Genomic DNA, 18,703 nt, shown 5'->3' on the forward strand with positions numbered 1-18,703 from the left:
GCTGAAACAGACTGAGGGCGAGTGCTGGGACCTGGTGCATGAAAATGCCCAGCAGTAAAAGCAGCACTCATCCGAGCTCAGTGCCTCTGGGGTTTCTGGGAATTGGGTTTGAGTCAGTTCCCAGTGCAGGCTGCCAGCAGAGTTTTATAGCAGCTCAGCAGTGATCACCTGCAAACCCATCTCCCTGCCAGTGCACAGGGCAGCACCAGGAACAGCCTAATTAGCGTCCAGGCCAGGGCTAATGAGCCATGCTGAGAGCTGTGCTGCTGTGGCTGCTCCTGGCTGGGCTCCTGCCTTCAGCTCAGCTCAGCGCTGCGCAGGGAGCAGCATTTGTGCATCAGCAGGCACAGAGCATGGAATGATGCCCCCGTGTCTGCAGGGTCCCTGACCCAAAGGGCTGTGCTCCAGGAGAGCAGCAGCCAAGGAAGAGGCAATGATTTATCAGAGCTTTGGAGCTGCAGTTACAGCCCAGTGCCCCGAGTGCTGCTGCCTCAGCCACAGCAGCTCCCAGCACAGTGCTGTGTTTGCACACCAATGACATTTTCTTTGGGTGGTGCCAACATTCAAGGCCAAAAGCCGCTCCTGTAATCATGGGGTGAACAAGGAGCCCGTTGTGCTGGGGGTGCTCTGGCCCCATGCAGTGGGGCAGCAGCAGCTGTGGGCTGAGGATGGAGGCACAAAGGAGAAATTCACGGAGCCAAGCACACTGCACGCGTTATGGGGCAGCTCGGGGCTGCTCCCCAACAAAGCGCTGCCTTCAGCCCCTTCAAGAGGGGAGGAGGACACACAGGGGAACTTTCCTGGATCTCCTGGCAGGAGGAGCAGCTGGGAGAGCTGTGCAGCGCAGGGCTGAGCTCAGCCCTTCCCAAGGAGCATCCTGTGCTGCAAGAACTGGTGCTGCTTTGCAGCCAGAAGGATGTGAGCTCCTGATCAGCCTCAGCCATGCTCCTCTCAGCAGTATGGAAGTCAGCAACCCTTTCGCTCTTTGCTCTGAGTGCCTTCCAGAGAAATCAGGTTCCCTGTAACCTGCTTGGAGTGACGATGGCACAGCTGAGTGACAGCAGCCCCGCTGCTCTTCCTGCTCATGTGCGCCCAAATCGTCACGCAAATCAGCTCCAGCTGTGCACTTTATGCAGCCTTTCCTATCCCCAGTGTGTGTGAGTGTAACATTTGGAGGGCCACAGACTCTCCACATCACACTATGTTTCTTCATTCCACTTTGGGAATGGGCAGTGCCACTGCTGTGTCAGTGCAGCTTCAACTCAGGGCAGAGCTCACTGGGTCTGAAGCACGGTGTGCTGAGAGCTGCAGCTGTGCAGGAGCCCCTGTGGGCCGCTCCTGTGTGCTAGATGCTGTTGGAAATGAGGGAGATCCAACGTTGGTCACCTCACATGCAGTCACCGTTGATCTGCAGGACACCAAAAGGCTCAGCATAACGATGGGTGTGCAGAGCAGAGGGCAGAGATGGGGCAGAGCTGCTGCACTGCTGGGCGCAGGGAGGGAACTGTGTCCTCTGCTGAAACAGTCACATGTGGGGCCAAGAAAACAGCCTTTTCACTCCTTCATATCCCTACACTGCTGGCAACAGCCCTGCAGCTCCCAGCCCCACTCAGTGCCATACAGGGGGGTGCAGTTGGGTGTTCTCCCCTGGACAACTCTGACTGCTGCTGTGCTGAGCTGAGCTGCATCCTTCCCTGATGGGATGCAGGGCTGCTGCTTCCTCACCTCCCTGCTGCTCCACTTCCTCTTCCTTCACGTCCCTCCCAGTGTTTATTCACTGCTCTCAGATGCTCTGTGAAAAGCAGAAGAAATGGGGGGTGGGGGTTATTTTTAGAAGCTGCAAAAGGAATTCAACCCAAGGCAAATGCAATTACTTCAGGTTGCAAGCAGGCTTCTGAGCAGCGAGAATTATCTTTTAAATAGCAACTGGCCTAAAATCAATGCCACGAAGCCATCATGCAATGAGAGCATCATTTAACCATTTGAGAACATTTAGAGGAGCCAAATGGGGTGGGAGAGGACGGACAGTGCTGGCTGCTGCAGACACCCATGGTGTGCTGTGTCCCACCCCAGGAGCTGTGCATCCACTGCTGCTCTGGGCAGAGCCCCATGCTGCTCTCAGCCTGCATGCTGTGCTGCCTCCAGAGCACATTTCTGCTGCAGGGCTCTCCCTGATGCTATTCCTGGACTACTTTTAGGGCCCTCGTGGCTCAGAGCTGCTGCTGGGCTGTTCCAGAGTGGGGATGGAGGAGGGGTGGGAGGGCTCCTTGTTCAGAGCTTTCACTCTGCAGTTGCAGAGAGACTGAGCTCCATCTCTGCTCCTCTTCTCTGCCCCAGTGAGCACAAAGAGGAGAGAAGGACTGGAGCAGATGATTAATGCGACAAATAAAATGGCACAGAGGTCTGTAGGATGATGTTCCCCAACACATTCACCCCAACAAGTGCCACACGCCCCACGCATGGCAGCAGCCCAGACTTGCTTAATCATCCCATTGTTTCTTTATAACATTAATTAAACATTCCTCTGGGATTGTTGGAACCTAATTAAGTCGGGATCTTACAAAAGCGGGTGAAGAATCCAAACAAGTGTGGGCTGGGGTTGCACGGCCTGACTTTACTCTGACTTTACTGACTGCGTGCAGTCATCATCAACCAAAGCACATGGATGGAGGAGTGGGGTGGCCTGAAGTTATTTCCATGGCACAGAGCTGGGGCCTCTGATGAATGGTGCCCTGGGCTGGGGGCTGCTGTGTGCTATGGAGCCCTGGGCTGGGGGATGGCTGGAGGGGTGCAGAGCTTCCATCCATTGCAGGAAGAGTTGGGCACGTTGTTCCCAGCTGAGATCCGTGCACCCTGCAGCGATGGACTGCGAATTGCTTCCCAAATTATATGAGTAATTACAATCAATGTGAGGGTATCCTGTTAAATAACGTAATTAGGTGAGTGCAGCAGTGTTGATGTTCTCCTGCTTGCAGACAGCTGTAATCCTCTCCTCACTGTCTGTGGCCAAGGAGGGGTGGGGGCACCGTGTGGGGCTGTGCCCAGCTCTGCTCCAATGGTGTGGGATTCCATGGGGTCAGCACTGGGGATCCCATAGGGGAGAATGGTTTGGCCACTGGCCGCCTGCACTGTGCTGACATGGGGATTTACCCATCATGTCCACATCCCATAGCACTGCAGAGAGGGCAAAGCCCAGCGGTGCTGGAAACTCTTCACTGCTTCCCTGCTTGCAGCTGCAGCCCCTTCTCCCCATCCCCATCCCCAGGACTGGGGCTGTCCCAGTGCAGAGCTCCTCACCTCTACCTTAGGAGCCACTGGGACAGCCAATTAGTGGGTATGCCAGGATTAATTAGTGTCAACGTAATGGTTTGGAACCAGAGGGCTCAGTAAATGTACATCTTCAATTCCAAAGCACTGTAGGTTTACTCTGCTCTCTTAATTTCAGCTAGATGGCCTAGGATGCTGAGGCTATGAGTCTGTTTTGTCCTAATCCTGCTTGTTTTAGGGCAGGAACTGAAACCTCAGCACATTAGGAGATACACACAGATCTTTGCTCCTACATGGCTGCTCTGAACTCCAAGGGGCTCTGGGAAGGTGCAGGCATCTGGCCAACAGCTCTCACTGCAGGACTGGGATCCACATTATTATTTTACAGCATCACGTCCACGACTTCACTCTCTCCCAAAGGAAGCACGGAGAAGTCCTCAAGTCGGTGCTTATTTTTCCAGCTGCAGCACACAGGGAGATGTGAGTCCATGCGTTCTGTTCTTATTTTAAGCTTGTTTGTGATTTTCCGAGGTAGCGAATTGTTGCAAAGACGCGTCACATCAAATTACAGTTGTCACATTAAATCATATGATGGCAAAAAAAAGAACCCGAGCCCCCGCTGGGAACATAATCCCCTCTGGTAGAGATATGGGGAAGCATACCTTTGACATGCTGTAGCAATGACAGGTTGGTCCCAGGAGACCAAAGCATGGACAGCAGGGGCAGAGCAGCTGCTCAGCAGCAGCGCATGGCACAGGAGCAGCAGTCCCAGCCAGGGCCTGGCAGCAGTTGGCTTCTGCACTGCTCTGAGCTGCATGCTGGCTGCTCACCTGGGTGGCAGTGGTCACTCTGGCTGCAGGGTTGGGGGGTGATGGCCTTCCCTGCAAGCTTGAGTAGTCATGGAGCAGCAGCAGCTGAGCAAAGGGAAATAGAGGGACGTGCACAACAAAGCTCTGCTATCTGCCCAACAGCAGCACTGGTATGTGGGCAATGTTAAGAGATGAGGTGGGCAGATAGCACAGAGGTCCTCTCCTGAATTCTTTTTGGCCCAGAAGACCTGGTGGGCTCGATCCAGAGAGCAGAAAACTTGGTACAAAAGTGGCCCCGACTCATTTCCACACATTAACATGCGTGCATTCAGCTCAGGCAGCTGCATGCATAAATGCCTGGTGAGCTGCCTCCGGGTGCAACCTCTCTGTAATCGGGCTGGAACGGAATGAAAAGAGGAGGATGGGGAGGGCTGGTGCAGGCAGCGGGGAGAGCTGCAGCTGCACAGCACCACTGCCATCACGGCAGCCAATGCTGCTGTCATTGAGCTGGGAGTGACCTGGGACCTCGATTCTGCCTTCAGACGGGGCTGCTGCAACGTCCTCCGTCTGAAGCAGATGTGAAAGCATTCTGCAATGCTCCTGAGGCACACAGGCAGTGCTCTGTGCCTCCAGACCCAGCAGGCTGCTATAGATAGGAGAGGACAGAAATACTGCTGTGGGATGGAGTGGCCCTTTGGAGAAGGAAGGCACTGCTCTGCCGTGCACCGCCGAGTCCCTTCCTGGCACTCCCCTCTCCATGCATCCTCCAGGGCTCCAGCTCCAGCTTTCACCTGTCACAGGCAGAGCAAAGGGACTAATTAAAACTGACAGCACGTCACGTTCGTTAGCTCTGGGTTCCAAATGTCACCCGCCGGCACCAAGCCGGTGCTGTGAGCACAGAGAGGCTCCTGGGAGGGCCCATCTCACACGGCTGCTCTGGCTGCTAAGGGGACCAGTGCCCACGCTGGGGTCCGGCACACGCAGCACTGGGAGTTGTGCTTCCGAGCTGCCCTTCAGCCTCTGCTTTTCTGCCTGGGGATTGATTTCTCCTTTCTGCTCTCCAGCTCGGTGAAGGCCAAGAAACCCGAGCAGGTGTTTCTCACAGCAGGGCAGAGAACCACAAAAGCTGCAGGAAGGGACAGGAGCGGGCAGAGGAGCCATCCCCAGGTTAATCCAAGGGCAAAGCCCCATCCCCTGCAGCTGAGCAGGGATGGCACAGCTCCCAGCTGAGGGAAATTGGTGCCAGAAAGTGGTTTGTATGTGTTCTGTGAGACCAGCCCAGGCTGCCCGCCAGCTGGAGAGGGCTCAGTACTTGATTAGAAATGCCACGTGGGTACAATAAACAAAAGGGAAGATAAACATACCCTCATCTGCAGAGACACGGGTGTTAAAGCGTGGTTCAGTTCTTGGGAGCTTAAAGGGGGAGAAGGGATTCTGCTAACGGTTGAGAACTCAATGAAGGTGATGGGAAATGTGTTGGAGTGAACAGAGCAGCACTGGGCTGTGAAGGACACGGATATGACAGTTGGTTTCTTTCCTCATACCAGACCCAAAACGAGGGGAACTGAGAGGAAATTGTTAAGTTCGCTCTGTCTGCACTCAGGAGCCTTTCTGGTCAGTGGGACGCAGCAGTGCAGCAGTGGGGCCACCAGGAGCAGTGGGGGGAGCAAGAAGGCAATGCCTGTGTTTGCCTTCCTCTTGCCCAGCATCAACCCACCCTCTTGTCAGACAACAAGCTGTGAAATGCTTTTGAAAACAGAGGCTTTTTAATTACAGGCACATTTGTGAGCCTTCTGGAGGCCATCTGACCGAGGGAAGCACGCTGCAAGCATCGGTGCTGCCTGGGATGGGAGAGCATGGAGGCAGAGTGAGGAGCAGCCCTGGGAATCAGGGCACCAGATGGGAGAGCCCAGAGCTCTGCACATGGTGATATGGGACAGACACAGCGCTGCCCTGGGCCCATGGCACAGGCAGTAATGGGCAGTGATGGGAGTTGCTGAGCAGCAATGGGCATTAATGGGCAGTGATGAGCAACAATGGGCAGAAATGGGCAGAAAAACAGGTTGCCCAAGGAGGTTTGGATGCCCCATCCCTGGAGGCATTCAAGGCCAGGCTGGATGTGGCTCTGGGCAGCCTGGTTGGTGACCCTGCACATAGCAGGGGGTTGAAAAGAGATGATCATTGTGGTCCTTTTCAACCCAGGCCGTTCTATGATTCTATGAAATGGGCAGTGCTGGGTAGCAATGGGCATCAATAGGCAGTGCTGGGTAGTGCTGGGCAGCAGTTGGCATCAATGGGCATTGCTGGGTAGTGCTGGGCAGCAGTGGGCATCCATGGGCAGTGCTGAGCAGTGCTGGGTAGTGCTGGGCACTAATGGGGGTCAGTGGGCATCAGTGGGCATCAATGGGCATCAATGGGCAGTGCTGAGCAGTGCTCCTGCTGCCACCAGTGAGCACAGGACCAGGACCATCTTTCACACTGCCTCATTAACCCCCCGTGTCTGAATGAATGTTATTGGTGTCAAATTAACTCCAGCACATCTGATTCTCTCTGGGCTTTGCACGCCCCAAGAATTGAGATTTCTAATAAATTCAAACTCCTGAGGTTCATTTTCGAGCGCTGCCTTCTACAGGGCAGGTTCACGGGGGAAGGTGATCCTGTAATTATTGCACAGGGTTTGGTATTAATCGCACCTATCAAAGATGCAGAACACGGCTAGGACCTCATTAAAGACTGTCATCGTGCTAATTAGGTAGGTCTCATACTTAATAATGGGGGACTATTTCATGGCAGTTTCATGAAAAAAAAAAAAAAAGAGGAGAAAAAGCCATTATCATTTCAGGAAAAGTCCCTGGAGAAGTGAAATGGTAATTCACAAATCCTCCCCACGTCTATTAGCAAATCCTGCTCCGGAGACAAAAAGGGGTAGGGCGTCTGGCTCGGCTGATAGTCCTTATTGTCTGAATGCCTCTTAAGGAATATTAATTATATATATTTTTTTCTCTCAAGAACGTGGAGATGCAACTACAATGACTCACGATTTTCAAGCAGCTGTTTGAAGCCTGGATCACACTCAGCTTGTCACTGTAAACACCCCAGAAAATCCTAATGCAATGCAAAATGCCCTTTGGAAGTACACTCAGGGGTCTGAAGGAGCACAGAGGCAGCAGGAGCAGTGCTGGGCGTGGGGTCAGCTGCCTGCACAGCCAAGGAAAGGGGGGAATTTGGTTTTTGGTTCTGGAAAGAGCTCTTGTGCTGCATTCTGCTGTTTGGTGTTGCTGCTGCTTATAGAAAGCTCCTTCTCTTTGCTGGTGGGAAAGGACCGGTGGCGACTGGGGGGAGCATGTGTAATAAACAGGATGGGTTGCTGATAAATAAAATACTGCAAAAGCAGCTTTTCAGCATTCTGAGAAATGTGAGACAAAACAATCAGACCTAAAGCCTGTGAGGAAGGAAAACAAAAGCTGCTTGCAACTCAGGTTCCTGAAAAAGTGCTGAGCAGTGCTGGCAGATGCTGACCCGCTCTTCTTTCCTTGTATGGGCAGAAGCAGGGCTTGCCTTGTGCCTATATTTAATTTCTGAGGGGAGAAAATATTTCTCTCTCCATTCCTCTGCTCCACTGGCCTATGCGTCCAGGGAGGCTGAAAGAGTTGCATGTTTGAAAACCCAAACACTGCTGCTCCCACTCTTACACTTGGAGTGAGCAGAACAGGTTTTTGCAACCCAACACCACAGAACTCAGCTGTGTGCTGAGCCCTCAGGATGAGTCCCCAGTGGGATGGGGCCTGCAGACACATGCATCACCTCAGCTTCCATGCTGGGGTTTGGGTCTGGGGGCTGAGGCTGACATGCATGGTTTGGACACCGACAGCACGACACGGAGCTCCCCGTGTAGGGATGATGCTGCTTTATTGGTTGCTCTTGGAGAGCGGGATGCTGAAGAACTTGGTTCTTTCAGGACAGGGTTTGTACACCACAGCATAAGAAACAAAAGGATTAACAAAGGTCTCTTGCAAAATTGTGTCACAGTGCAACGATAACAAGAAACATCCGTGGCAACGTTGTGTTGTGTCTCAATGTGACCCCTGGGAGAAGAGTGTGGGGAAAGAGGCAAAGCTGCTGAAACTGGCCAACGTCACAGCTCTCTGAGCATGGATCTCATCCTGCTGCTCTGTCTGCAGGGGAAGGAGAGTGCTGCAGGTACAGCAGAGATGCAGCTTGGGTGGAAAAAACAGCTGAAACGCAGCAGAGCTGGGATCCAACACCTGCAATGGGCGACTGTCTGAGTACGGCTGTCTTCTGAATTCAGAATTTTCCTTCCTTTCGAAGAAGTCCTTTGGGGTCACTGTTGAAATCGCCAGGCTCAGAACCCAGTTTTAAGTGCACGCAAGCAGGAGAAGATTTTTCTTAAAAAATTATATGTATATTTGCACACTCATACACACACACACACACGGTGAACTTTGTCCTGCCGCTGTTTCAACCAGAGGTGACCCGAATCTGCTGTCACTGAGGCAGGCTCTGGGAGCTGGCTCACCCCAAAAGCTGCCAAAGAAGCTGATGGTTTTCACAAACAGCCCCTGAGGGTTTTCAAGGGGCTGAGCCAGCAGAGATGCCATGTGTTGATGGCCAAAGCCACAGCTCACTCCATGGCGAGCTCTGCCTGCTCGGTCCTGGCAGGGCACAGCGCATGGCCTCAGTCCCTGGTTTGGAAGATGCTTGGGGAAGCCACGGACCAACTCAGACCCAAACAGCTGTATTGATATCAAACCCGGACTGGGTGTAGTCTATCGTATCACGGACTTTCTTGGTGCCCACTTTAGGTTTCTCAATATGGCTTTCCACTTTCGGGCACCTCTCCGCTTTGCTGTGATGGTTCTGGATGTTCCCATGAAGAGGGAAGTAAAATGTCCCCTTGAGTTTGTTTGTCTTTTTGGGTCTCTTGGAAATCTCGGGCTGCTTGTCTTCAGGCGGCAGCCAGCAAGGCTTCTCCTTGAGAAGCCGATCCCGGTCTGGCCGAACGCTCCTCAGGAACTTCTTGAAGATGTTGGCTGTGAGGGAGAACTTCCTGCAGAGCTCCTGGGACCTGCCAGCAGACAGCGATGCTTCGCTCTTCTCCCCCTTCTTGTCCAGCTCTGGCAGGTCCAACCAGTTCCCAACCAGGTCTGCGAAGATGTTATCTCCCAGGACCAGGGGTTGCCTGTTTCTGCTCTGGGACATGAGGGAGGATGTCCAGTCATGGCTTTCATCACACACCGTCCATCCGCCAGCCATGCCTTGGCTGCTGCACTCAGACGTCCTGGGATGTGCACGCTCTGTTCTGGCTGGAGCTGGGGAGGGTCCCTTGGAGCGGGAGCCACAGGAGGAGGAAGAGGAGGAAGAAGAGGGGATGATATCTCCGAGGCGGCCGCTCTCTGGGAGCGAGGTGGGACGGGGCAGTGCTGGCTGTGGCACAGAGCAGGTGAGGGATGAAGGGCTGCAGCCCCCAGCTCCTGCTCGGCTCCGCGGCCGCTCCTCCGGCCCCGCTGTGCCGCCCTGACAGTGCAGGTGCTGCTCAGGGACGGGGCCTCGGCCCCCCGAAATCTCCAACTGCTCCAAAGCTGCCTGGACCTGGAGCAGCTTTAGCTCTTGCAGCGCGCCCATCATGCAGTTCATCTGCTGGTGCAGCCCGTCGCCCACCTCCTTCATGGACAGCTGTGGGAAGAAGCAGGCACTTGTCAGTGTCCGGGAGCCCCAAAAAGCAGCAGAGCTCCCTCCCCTCCCCTCATCCAAACACCGCACGGAACGGCCATCGGATACGTCTCAAATTCTCCAGGGATTTGAAACAGTTTAAAAATAAGTCAGACCCTCTAGAAACAAGAGAAGCTGACAGAAGAAGCGGGGTGTTGTGACCTGACAACAAAAACAAATAGTTGGAGATGGCAGGAATCGCCTGGCAGAGCCCCAAGGCGCAGGGCTGGGAGCAGCCGGGCTGCCTGCAGCTGGAGCCTTCACTGCTGCTTTTGTTTGCTCTGCACTGTGCAGCGAACAAACGGAAATCAGGAGTGGGAATAATGAGACTGCGCCTTCCCCCGAGAACTGTTTCTATACCCAAAGTGCTACAGTAAATGAAATCCTAGTGAGGATCACACATTACTACATAATGCCTATTCAGAGCTGAACTCTCTCGTTACAGGCACTTCTCAGTGGAGGACAAAGAAATGTCGACGTACTTGAAATTTTGGAGGTAACGTCGAACCAACTCCAAACTTATTTCCAGGAAGGCAGCAATCTCTTTGATTCCCACGCTAAGAACATTAGCAGCAGTCCTGCTTTATCCCTGAAATTTGCCATACAGACTTAACTTCCCATGATTGAAAAACTCAAGTCATTTTTTTCCAGAGCTTCTACATTCCCTTCTTCTTTTGCTCTGCTGCTTTCTCTTTAGGTAGGATCTGGATCACATTCCCAAAGCTGTGCCATAAAACAAATGGGCGATACTTTCCAACAGCTGCCACTTCGGGGAGGGGATGGGAAGGAGAGGGAGAGCAGCAGGGGCTGGGGCTGGAGGTGCAGACGTCGCATCCATGCAAGGTGGTTTGCAGAGCAGATTAGCGCTGTCTAGGAAAAGCTTTAGCCTACGCTGCCAGAAACGAGCCCTTTAAAAGGCTCCCTGCATTTTTTTTCTGCGTAGCCATAGATCTTTTAAGTTTAAGGTGAAGGACAGCTGCGCCTTCTGTTCAGCTTCACCATCTCCAGCTTTAGCTTTTTACCTCTCCTTTGCTTTTGCTAAATGAATTCAATTATTTGCTCCATTTCCATTTCTGTACCCAGACCTGAGCTTTATGCCAGAGCAGCCACCAAAAGCTTTGCTCTTCTGCAACAACCCAAATCCAAAAGCAGCAATCTCCACACCAGTTTCTGACCACCAACCTCTGCCTGCACTTCACAACCCAGAGCCAAAACCAAACCAGCAGACTGCACTGATTTTTCAAAGCCTCCCTCCCAAGAAACACAGTTATCACTCAGAACGAATGCGCTGCCCGTGAAGACCCAGAGAAGCTCTCACCCTCCCAGTCACTGCCTAGAGTCCCCAACTAGCTCATTTTTTAACACCAGCAAATAAACTCTACTTCTGCAGATATGCAAATAGTGCCCCACTTCCAGACTAACAGCTCTCGGGTTACCAGCACAAAAGCTGAGGCCATATGTTCTACAAGCCTCAGACGAAACTATCACCTTACCTCTCCAGATTTGCTGTAATGCCTCTCGTCCTAACCTTTCTCGCCTTATTAATGGCAGTCTGTTTTATCTGGGGCTTTGCAAAAAGCTGGATTTGGAGCTGGCCCGGCCCCCCATTGGCTGCCTCTCATCAAATCCCCTGCAGGCACCGCGGCGCTGAGTGACAAGGGTCCTTGGTAATGACTGGGCTGATCAAACCCCAGCATATGCTGGCCGGCTCCACTGCTCACCTCACTGATTCAATTAACTCCCCCATGATGGGTGGCATCATTACAATGCATGCCTCATCCGGCGAGGCTTTATTAAGCATTAATATTTCATGGGCAGCATTTGTCATCCGTGTGATCGTTTCCCACAGATGGACTCATCCTCCCCCCAAGATGGGGTCTGAGCCCCACAGTCCCGTTCCAGCACTTCCCTCATGCTGGGAAGTGAACCTGAGCAAAGGAGCCAATGCCAGCCTGGGGAGTGTGAGCCCCTGGAGAAGCAGCACTGCCCTTTTCCTCTGCAAAGATGCTCTCCCACGAAGGATGCTGAGGTTTGGATGCTGATTTTGGGGATGGCTGCAGTCTCCCCCCTGGGAAAAGGAACTGATCCCACTTTCACCAAAAGGACTGCAAAGGCTTTTAACTCTGCTTGCAAACGCTGCTGAAGCTTCAGGTTGTGGAAGTTGGAAAGCCAACAGACCCCAATCCGACAGAAGCCTGCACTGTCTTCTGCTGTTCACAGTGTAGGATCAGCATCGAAAGAAAGCCCAAGTGAAATCACCGACTGGAGATCATTTTGCAGGGCCTTGGATCCCATCCACTTGTAATTACTCTGCGGTAATTAAGAGTACGCACCCTGGAAAGAGAATTCTGGGGAGAAAAGTTTCTTCCCTCGTGCCTAACAGCCGTTCCCTCCCCTCTGCCAAGAGGAACCCACCTCCCCACGTTCCCACTCTGCGGCTCTTTGGGCTTCAAGCAGTGGAAACAGAAATGCCTCCCCCAGAACACAGTGCACAGTGCTGGCCAGGGAGTGAGGTTAAGAGACCCGGGCTGTTGGATGAACCAGGCTGTGCAGTGACACAGTGGGAAGGATGCTGGCTGCGAGGTGCTGGGAACACAGGGCTGAGCACAGAGCCCGAACGTGGCGTGAAAGGAACTGAAGTGCAGCTTGAGACAGAGTGTGGCACAAACCCCATAGAACCCTCATCTGGCACAGAGCCCCTGACTGCACTCACAGAGGTTATGCAAGTGGCTTTATGTAACCCGGGCACTGTGGGCAGCAGGAGATGCTCCGCCTTGTGCTCCTGTGAGCTGCAAATCCCAGCCAGAGCACAGGGGAAGGGGCTTCAAAGCTTCACCTCTGCTTCCAACAAAAGACAGATGGGAACTACGACAGCTCATGGGCATTCAAATTTGTCAGTTAAAGCTGGATGCCTCAAACTGCATCTCAAAATCCATTATTTCTGAACATTTCCCTAAAAAATTGGCATGGAAGAGTTTTACTCCCGGAGCGGCCACAACTGGTTTACACAATTTATAAATCAATGAACCTTCCCTGACTAATTAACACTGCAGGATGACAACTCGCCCCAAGGAGCCCTTTCACATGTGCTGGCATTTTAACAAATTCAAACCCAAATACCTGTGATGTGTGAAAAAGGGAAATTCCTGCTGCTGTTTCCCACCCAACAGATAAATGAACTTTTTAAACTCATCCAAGGAAGGAAGTTTTTCCCAGTGGCTGTGGATGCCCCATCCCTGGAGGCATTCAAGGCCAGGCTGGATGTGGCTCTGGGCAGCCTGGTCTGCTGGTTGGTGACCCTGCACATAGCAGGGGGTTGAAAAGAGATGAGCACTGTGGTCCTTTTCAACCCAGGCCGTTCTATGATTCCAGTGAGTGCCTGCTCAGTCTCTCTGTGCGCTGCCTGCTCAGGGCTGCAGCTGAGACGGAACCGGGGCAGAAGAGCTCTGAGCATGGCTGTGTAATGAGGAGGAAGACAGATGTCCGGCTCTGAGGCAAAAGCAGTGCAACAGGAGGAAGCTATTCCTGAGAGGAACAGGAAAGAGCAAACGGCAAATAGCAGCTTGTAATAATAGGGCTGATAGGCAACAGCACCAGACAGAAACAATTGGTATTTAGAGGGGGTGACCTAATGGAGACCAAAATTATTTTAGAAGTGCTGAGCTGATCACATTGTTTCCGTTTCTGTTCGGGTCACTGTGATTAATCTTCTGCAAGCTGGAACTGCCCCAGCTCAGGTCTGCACTGTGCAGGGAGCTTCCCTCCAGCTGTGCTCTCTGGATGCTACGGCCTGCAGTGTTCTGCCTGTCCTTGAATTTCTTCACATGGATTTCAAGTCATCTTAACCTCTTTTCCTTCCAGAGTAAATTAGGGTGTAAACCGTGAGCATCTGAAAGAGGAAGGAAGGATGCTGAAACTTTCCCAAAGGTTTTCCCAGGAGGTTAAACAGATCACAAGCAGATGTTACCCGTGGAAGACAAGGATCACAGCACTTAGCTGTCCTCCTCACCCTGCTTCTTTCCGTTCAATTGCAACTGCCATTTGTAATGGCAGTTTGCAGCCCAGCAGTGTCTGCCTGCACTGGGGTATCATAAACATTGATGAATACATGCAGATGTGGTTTCAAAAATACAAAAATCCAATGCAGTCATCTTCAGGAGTCCTCCCTGGAAATAAGAGGACCAGGTCCAGGGTTATACATGATAGGAAATCTGCTCCTGAGCTTTCTGCCCTCCTCCAAGGCAACACCAAGGAGGGATTCTGCCATAACCTCCAAGGTGCCACCCCCAGGGGCGACGGAACCTGCAAGGGACTGAGCCCTTGATCAGTACAAATGATGCTGTGATTCTACCTGCAGACATCACTGCACAACCCCAGGCCTTGGTGCCCATCACTGACATTACTGACACCTGGTCTGCTGGACCTTCCTTCTGGGACAGCACTAACGAAGGCACAGAGGATCCTTTTTAAGTGTGACAGTTATCAGAATAGGACCCAGTGTGAGACAGTACAAAATAATTGGTCGTAATTTTCACACAGAACAAATGTTCTATTCCTGTAAGATATTCATAGCGAGAAACTCTGTCTCCCAAGATGTACATTAATACAAGGAGGGACTTGGACTCTCCATCAATAATTTGATGCATTTATAATGCAAAGTGCAATGAGGACATTCAGAAGTTCAAGTCAGAAGTTTTTTTGTTTTGTTTTAAATATCTTCCAAAACCACAGAACAAAAGAAAACAAAACAAAAAAAACAACACAAAGCCAAGAAAGATGAAGGTGCTCAGATCCAAGCTGCAGCTCTGGCCAACTTGACTGTGAGCCCTCACCCAACAGCCACACAAACCCCAAATGCAAGATAAATCTGCCCCATGGACATAGCAGCCCCTAGCCAGAAATAACAAGTGATTTATTCTTCTGATTGTGAAGGAGACTGGAAATCCCAATCCCGTTGTACTACACTGATGTTACTATGTACAAATGCAAACAATCTCTTTGTCATTAAGTTTACAGAAGTAATGCCATCTGCAGCATGAGACAAATGAAATTCTGGAAGGGCTGCAAGCACAGTTCAGTTTTCCATCTACCAGGACCCCTCGGCAGGGCTGCTCTCAAGGAATTCTTCCAGTCTGTACACACACCTGATGGTCCTGGCCCAAGTGCAACACCTCACACTTGGCTCTGTTGAACCTCATTAAGTTCACGTGGACTCACCTTTCGAGTTCATCAAGGTCCCACTGATGGCATCCTTTCCTTGTGTGCCATATCAACTGCAGCACTCAGCTTGAAACACGGGACCTCAGAAAGCCTGATATCCACAGCCTTCTGTGTAGAGAAGTTATTTACTGGGAGAGGAAATACTAAGAAGCAACGAACAGTTGGAAAACCCAACCAGCTGCAGCAGTGAGATCAGTTTAGAAGCAAGCTGAACTGGAGGAACTGACAGAGCACCAGGTGCCACAGGAAGAGGAGAACACTTGCAGACAGAAAACATGAGCAGCCCTGCAGAGCCTCGCCCAAGCACTGCAGACACAGGTGGGGCACCTTTAGACACGTGAAGGTTGGAAAGAGCACTAAAAACCATTGAGTGCAACCATCAGACCATGCCTGTGACTGCTGTAGACCATGTTAGTGTGACACCCACCCTTTTCTTGGTGACTGCACTTCCTTGGGCAGCCTGTTCCAATGCATCACCACTCTTTCTAAGAAGAAACATTTCCTAATAACCAATCTGAACCTCTCCTGGCACAATCCTATTGCTGTTAAGTAGGATGTCCAGGCACAAACGTCCTTCCCTGTGCCCAGCTGGCTGGTGATGCCCAGCTAAATGCTCATACATCGCTGGTGAGATAACACTCAGCAGCTCAGAAAGCTGAGATACTTCTGTGCCTCAGGAGGATCTTTGCAGACTCAGAGTCTGCCTGCTAGTCTTTTGGTATTTAGTTTAATTGCATTAATGGAAGTTGCGTAAGTGCTGTGGCAGGTTTCATGACTGCCATATGAAGGACAGATGCCAGAAGGAGTGGCAGAGCATGACGTACTCCATGCCAGCCCTACAAACTAGAAGAGGTGAACAAAGTCTCTGTATCTTATATGCAGAGGCTGAGGGGCAGTGAGCTGACCCAGCGGGTGCTGAGCTGCTCCTGAGGTCGGTGCCAGGACTGGGATGAGGCCACAGTGTCAGGAATGGATGCAGCTCCATGCTGGGCTCACGTGTGGCTGTGATGAATGGCTGTGTCAGCTGAGCTGTGCCTGGCTTCATAGTGCCTGTGAGTGGAAGCTTCTGAATGAATTCCAATCAAAGGGACACCACACATGCCAGAAACTATCGGCTTACAATGGAAAACATGCAATAGGAATATGAGTGCTCTCATTGACTGAAATGGGCCAAATTTATCTTCAGGAGCTGCTGTGAGAGGCCTGGGGGACATTCCCAGAGCCTGACACCGAGGCTGGGTGTGCATGCCTGGACCCATGCTGCTCTGTGCCACGTCTGGCAAAGGGCTGTGTGAGCTCAGCACACAGCTGTGCTGGGATATCCAGGCACAGCAGCCTCAGCCAGGCACAGAGTCACTTCAATACGGTCTTAATACACAAAACAGGGATAAAAAATAATTATCAGAGCTGGAATCTTCGAATCCCACACTGATGGGGGATAGGGTTGCATTGGAAGATAACCTTTCCTTGTGAACTGGGAGCTGTGCCAACATAAAAAAAAAACACAAAACCCTTCTCAAAACCAGTAAACAGCTGTGATGGTTGAAACTGGAGCAAACTTGTGCAGATCAGGAGGCCTCACACCTCTGCCTTGTGCTGCCCAGCTCCTCCAGGTGCACAGCTGCTCCCACACAACAACACATCAGTACTCCTCCCCTGACCGTATCTGCTCCTGCACACGCTGCAGATCCTTGGTTCTGAACTCGATGCTCTCTGCCCAGGTTCCCATTTAGCTGCACAGGGGGCAGCTGTTGTCTCTATCTGGCAGCGCAAACAAACTGAGTCCTTCCCACACGAATCTCGGTTCTGGTGCATTTAATGTCTGGAGGCACGACCTGCCATGTAATGAAGAAAGTGGCAGGAAGGCAGGGTCAGGAGGCTCCGTTCCCACTCGCCACTGAGTGCAGATGGCCCCAGCTGTCTCTTGCCCTGCTTGCCGGTCTTTAAAGAAACATTAATCTATTTTAATTCCAGGCTATCTTGACAGTATTGATTTTTAAAAGCTATTATTGCTGAGGATATCACTTACAGTTATTTTAATTAATACAGACCTCCCACCTCCAGTAAATCACTGCTTGCTGGCATCGTGCTTTTGGAGCACCCTGACATGGCTGTGCTGAGCAGCACCAAGATGGGAATTTCAGGCTGAAATAAGTTTTCAAAGTGACAATACTTTGGCTAATAAAATGCTGCTCAGGGAATGAGATGTATGTATTGCTAAGACAAAATGCGGGGTGAAGGATGTTATTCTAGGCACGTTCTTTTGGACTCTACTCATTTAATCCACCTTCCAGCTTGCTCAGATTTTAAAGACCTTCCAGGTTACAATGTGCTGAGGCTCCAGTGGACCTCGGCATGTCTCTCTATTGACTCAGCACTGTTGCTTATACATGAAATGCTTCCTGTAATTCATGAAGGATAGGAAAACCGTGGGTAAACCCACAGAACTCTATCCGAAATCACCATCCTGTTAAGCCCTACACCAGAAACTTCACCTACCCGTTCTGCTTTGCCTCGTCTTCCCCTTTTGTTCTCGTTATCTATTTATCGGGTCGCTGCACTGCTCCCCAGACAAACCTCCGAAGACGATCCATAAGGCAGCAGTTCATCCCGCTGCTCCATCCCCAGCAAAGCCCCGAGCACCAACAATGCCCGGCTCGCAGACAAGCCCCAGCAAGTTCTAGCAGCGCGGTTACAATCCGAATCCGAGCGAGAAAACAGCGCTGATTTACGACAAAGGCTTTCCTATTGAAGAAGAGGTATTTTTCCAAACGTCTGACGGCTGACAACCGCACGCTTTCTTCGCATCATTTTGATTCCTGCCAACTTACTCTTCTCGCACGCTCCCACAAACGCTTCTTTGATTCCCGATCTTCTCTGACAGCCGCTTCTTTTTCCTTTTTAAAGCGCCCGCTCGCCCCGCCGGCCGCGGACAGCCCCGCCGCTCCCCCCGGCCCCGCGCGTCCCCGCTTCGCCCCCCGCCCGCCGCCCCCTACCAGCTCCTGCTTCAGCCGCCGCAGGTGCTGCTCCATGGCCGGGCTCAGCGCTGCCCCTCCATGCGCCGCTCCGCGCTCCGCCTGCACACGGCGGGGAGGGGAGGAGAAGGGAGAGAAAGGGAGGGGGGTCCCGGCGCTGCCCGCCCCGCGGGGCGGCCCCAACCCGAGGCCGATGCGTGCGGGCACGGCGCGGCGGGGCGGCCCCGAAACCCCTCCGCTCCGCTGGCGTTGGGTCCGGGCGGTGCGGGGATGGGCGACCCGCAGCTCGTGGGAGGGGGATGCCCTGCCCTGCCCTGCCCTGCCCACAGCACTGGCGGTGAGGGGCTGCACAGGGACCCATCACACTGCCAGTGCGGGAGTCGGTGCGCAGAACTGCTCCTTGTCATAGAATGATAGAATCACAGAATGGCCCGGGTTGGAATGGACCTCGAGGATCACGAAGCTCCAACTCCCTGCCACATGCACGGCCACCAACTTCCACATTTAATACCAGCCCAGGCTGCCCAGGGCCCCATCCAACCTGGCCTCGAACGCCTTCAGGGATGGACGGAGCATCCACAGCCTCTCTGGGCAGCTGTTCCACCACCTCACCGCTCTCATCGTAAAGAATTTCCCCCTGACATCCAACCTAAATCTTCCCTCCCTCAACTTCAAACCATTTCTGCTGTTATCTCCCCTTTC

The 18,703-nt window shown here is 52.4% G+C and overlaps 1 protein-coding gene across 3 annotated transcripts; it reads right to left on the bottom strand.

Moving 5' to 3' along the window:
• Positions 1–7,968: 7,968 nt before the first annotated feature.
• Positions 7,969–18,255, bottom strand: INKA2 (inka box actin regulator 2). 3 transcript variants are annotated; one of them, XM_085210385.1, is made up of 2 exons: positions 18,023–18,255; positions 7,969–9,770 (listed from the first exon to the last, which is right to left on the bottom strand). In XM_085210385.1, exons 1-2 carry the CDS (start codon positions 18,056–18,058, stop codon positions 8,817–8,819), a joined length of 990 nt encoding a protein of 329 aa, XP_085066511.1. In that variant the 5' UTR covers positions 18,059–18,255; the 3' UTR covers positions 7,969–8,816. The 3 variants fall into 3 exon arrangements, with proteins under 3 accessions (XP_085066511.1, XP_085066509.1, XP_085066510.1); XM_085210383.1 differs by lacking the exon at positions 18,023–18,255 and adding an exon at positions 17,526–17,838; XM_085210384.1 differs by lacking the exon at positions 18,023–18,255 and adding an exon at positions 15,024–15,047.
• Positions 18,256–18,703: the final 448 nt, after the last annotated feature.

Source organism: Meleagris gallopavo, chromosome 28 (assembly GCF_905368555.1).
Source record: "Meleagris gallopavo chromosome 28, MGAL_WU_HG_1.1, whole genome shotgun sequence".
In the NCBI taxonomy this organism is placed as follows: domain Eukaryota; kingdom Metazoa; phylum Chordata; class Aves; order Galliformes; family Phasianidae; genus Meleagris; species Meleagris gallopavo.

Coding starts and splice junctions, on each gene's coding strand:
- INKA2 (XM_085210385.1), bottom strand. CDS start 18,058: ATGGAGCAGCACCTGCGGCGGCTGAAGCAGGAGCTG. Junction 9,771..18,022: donor GGCGGCTGAAGCAGGAGCTG/GTAGGGGGCGGC, acceptor TTCTTCCCACAG/CTGTCCATGAAGGAGGTGGG.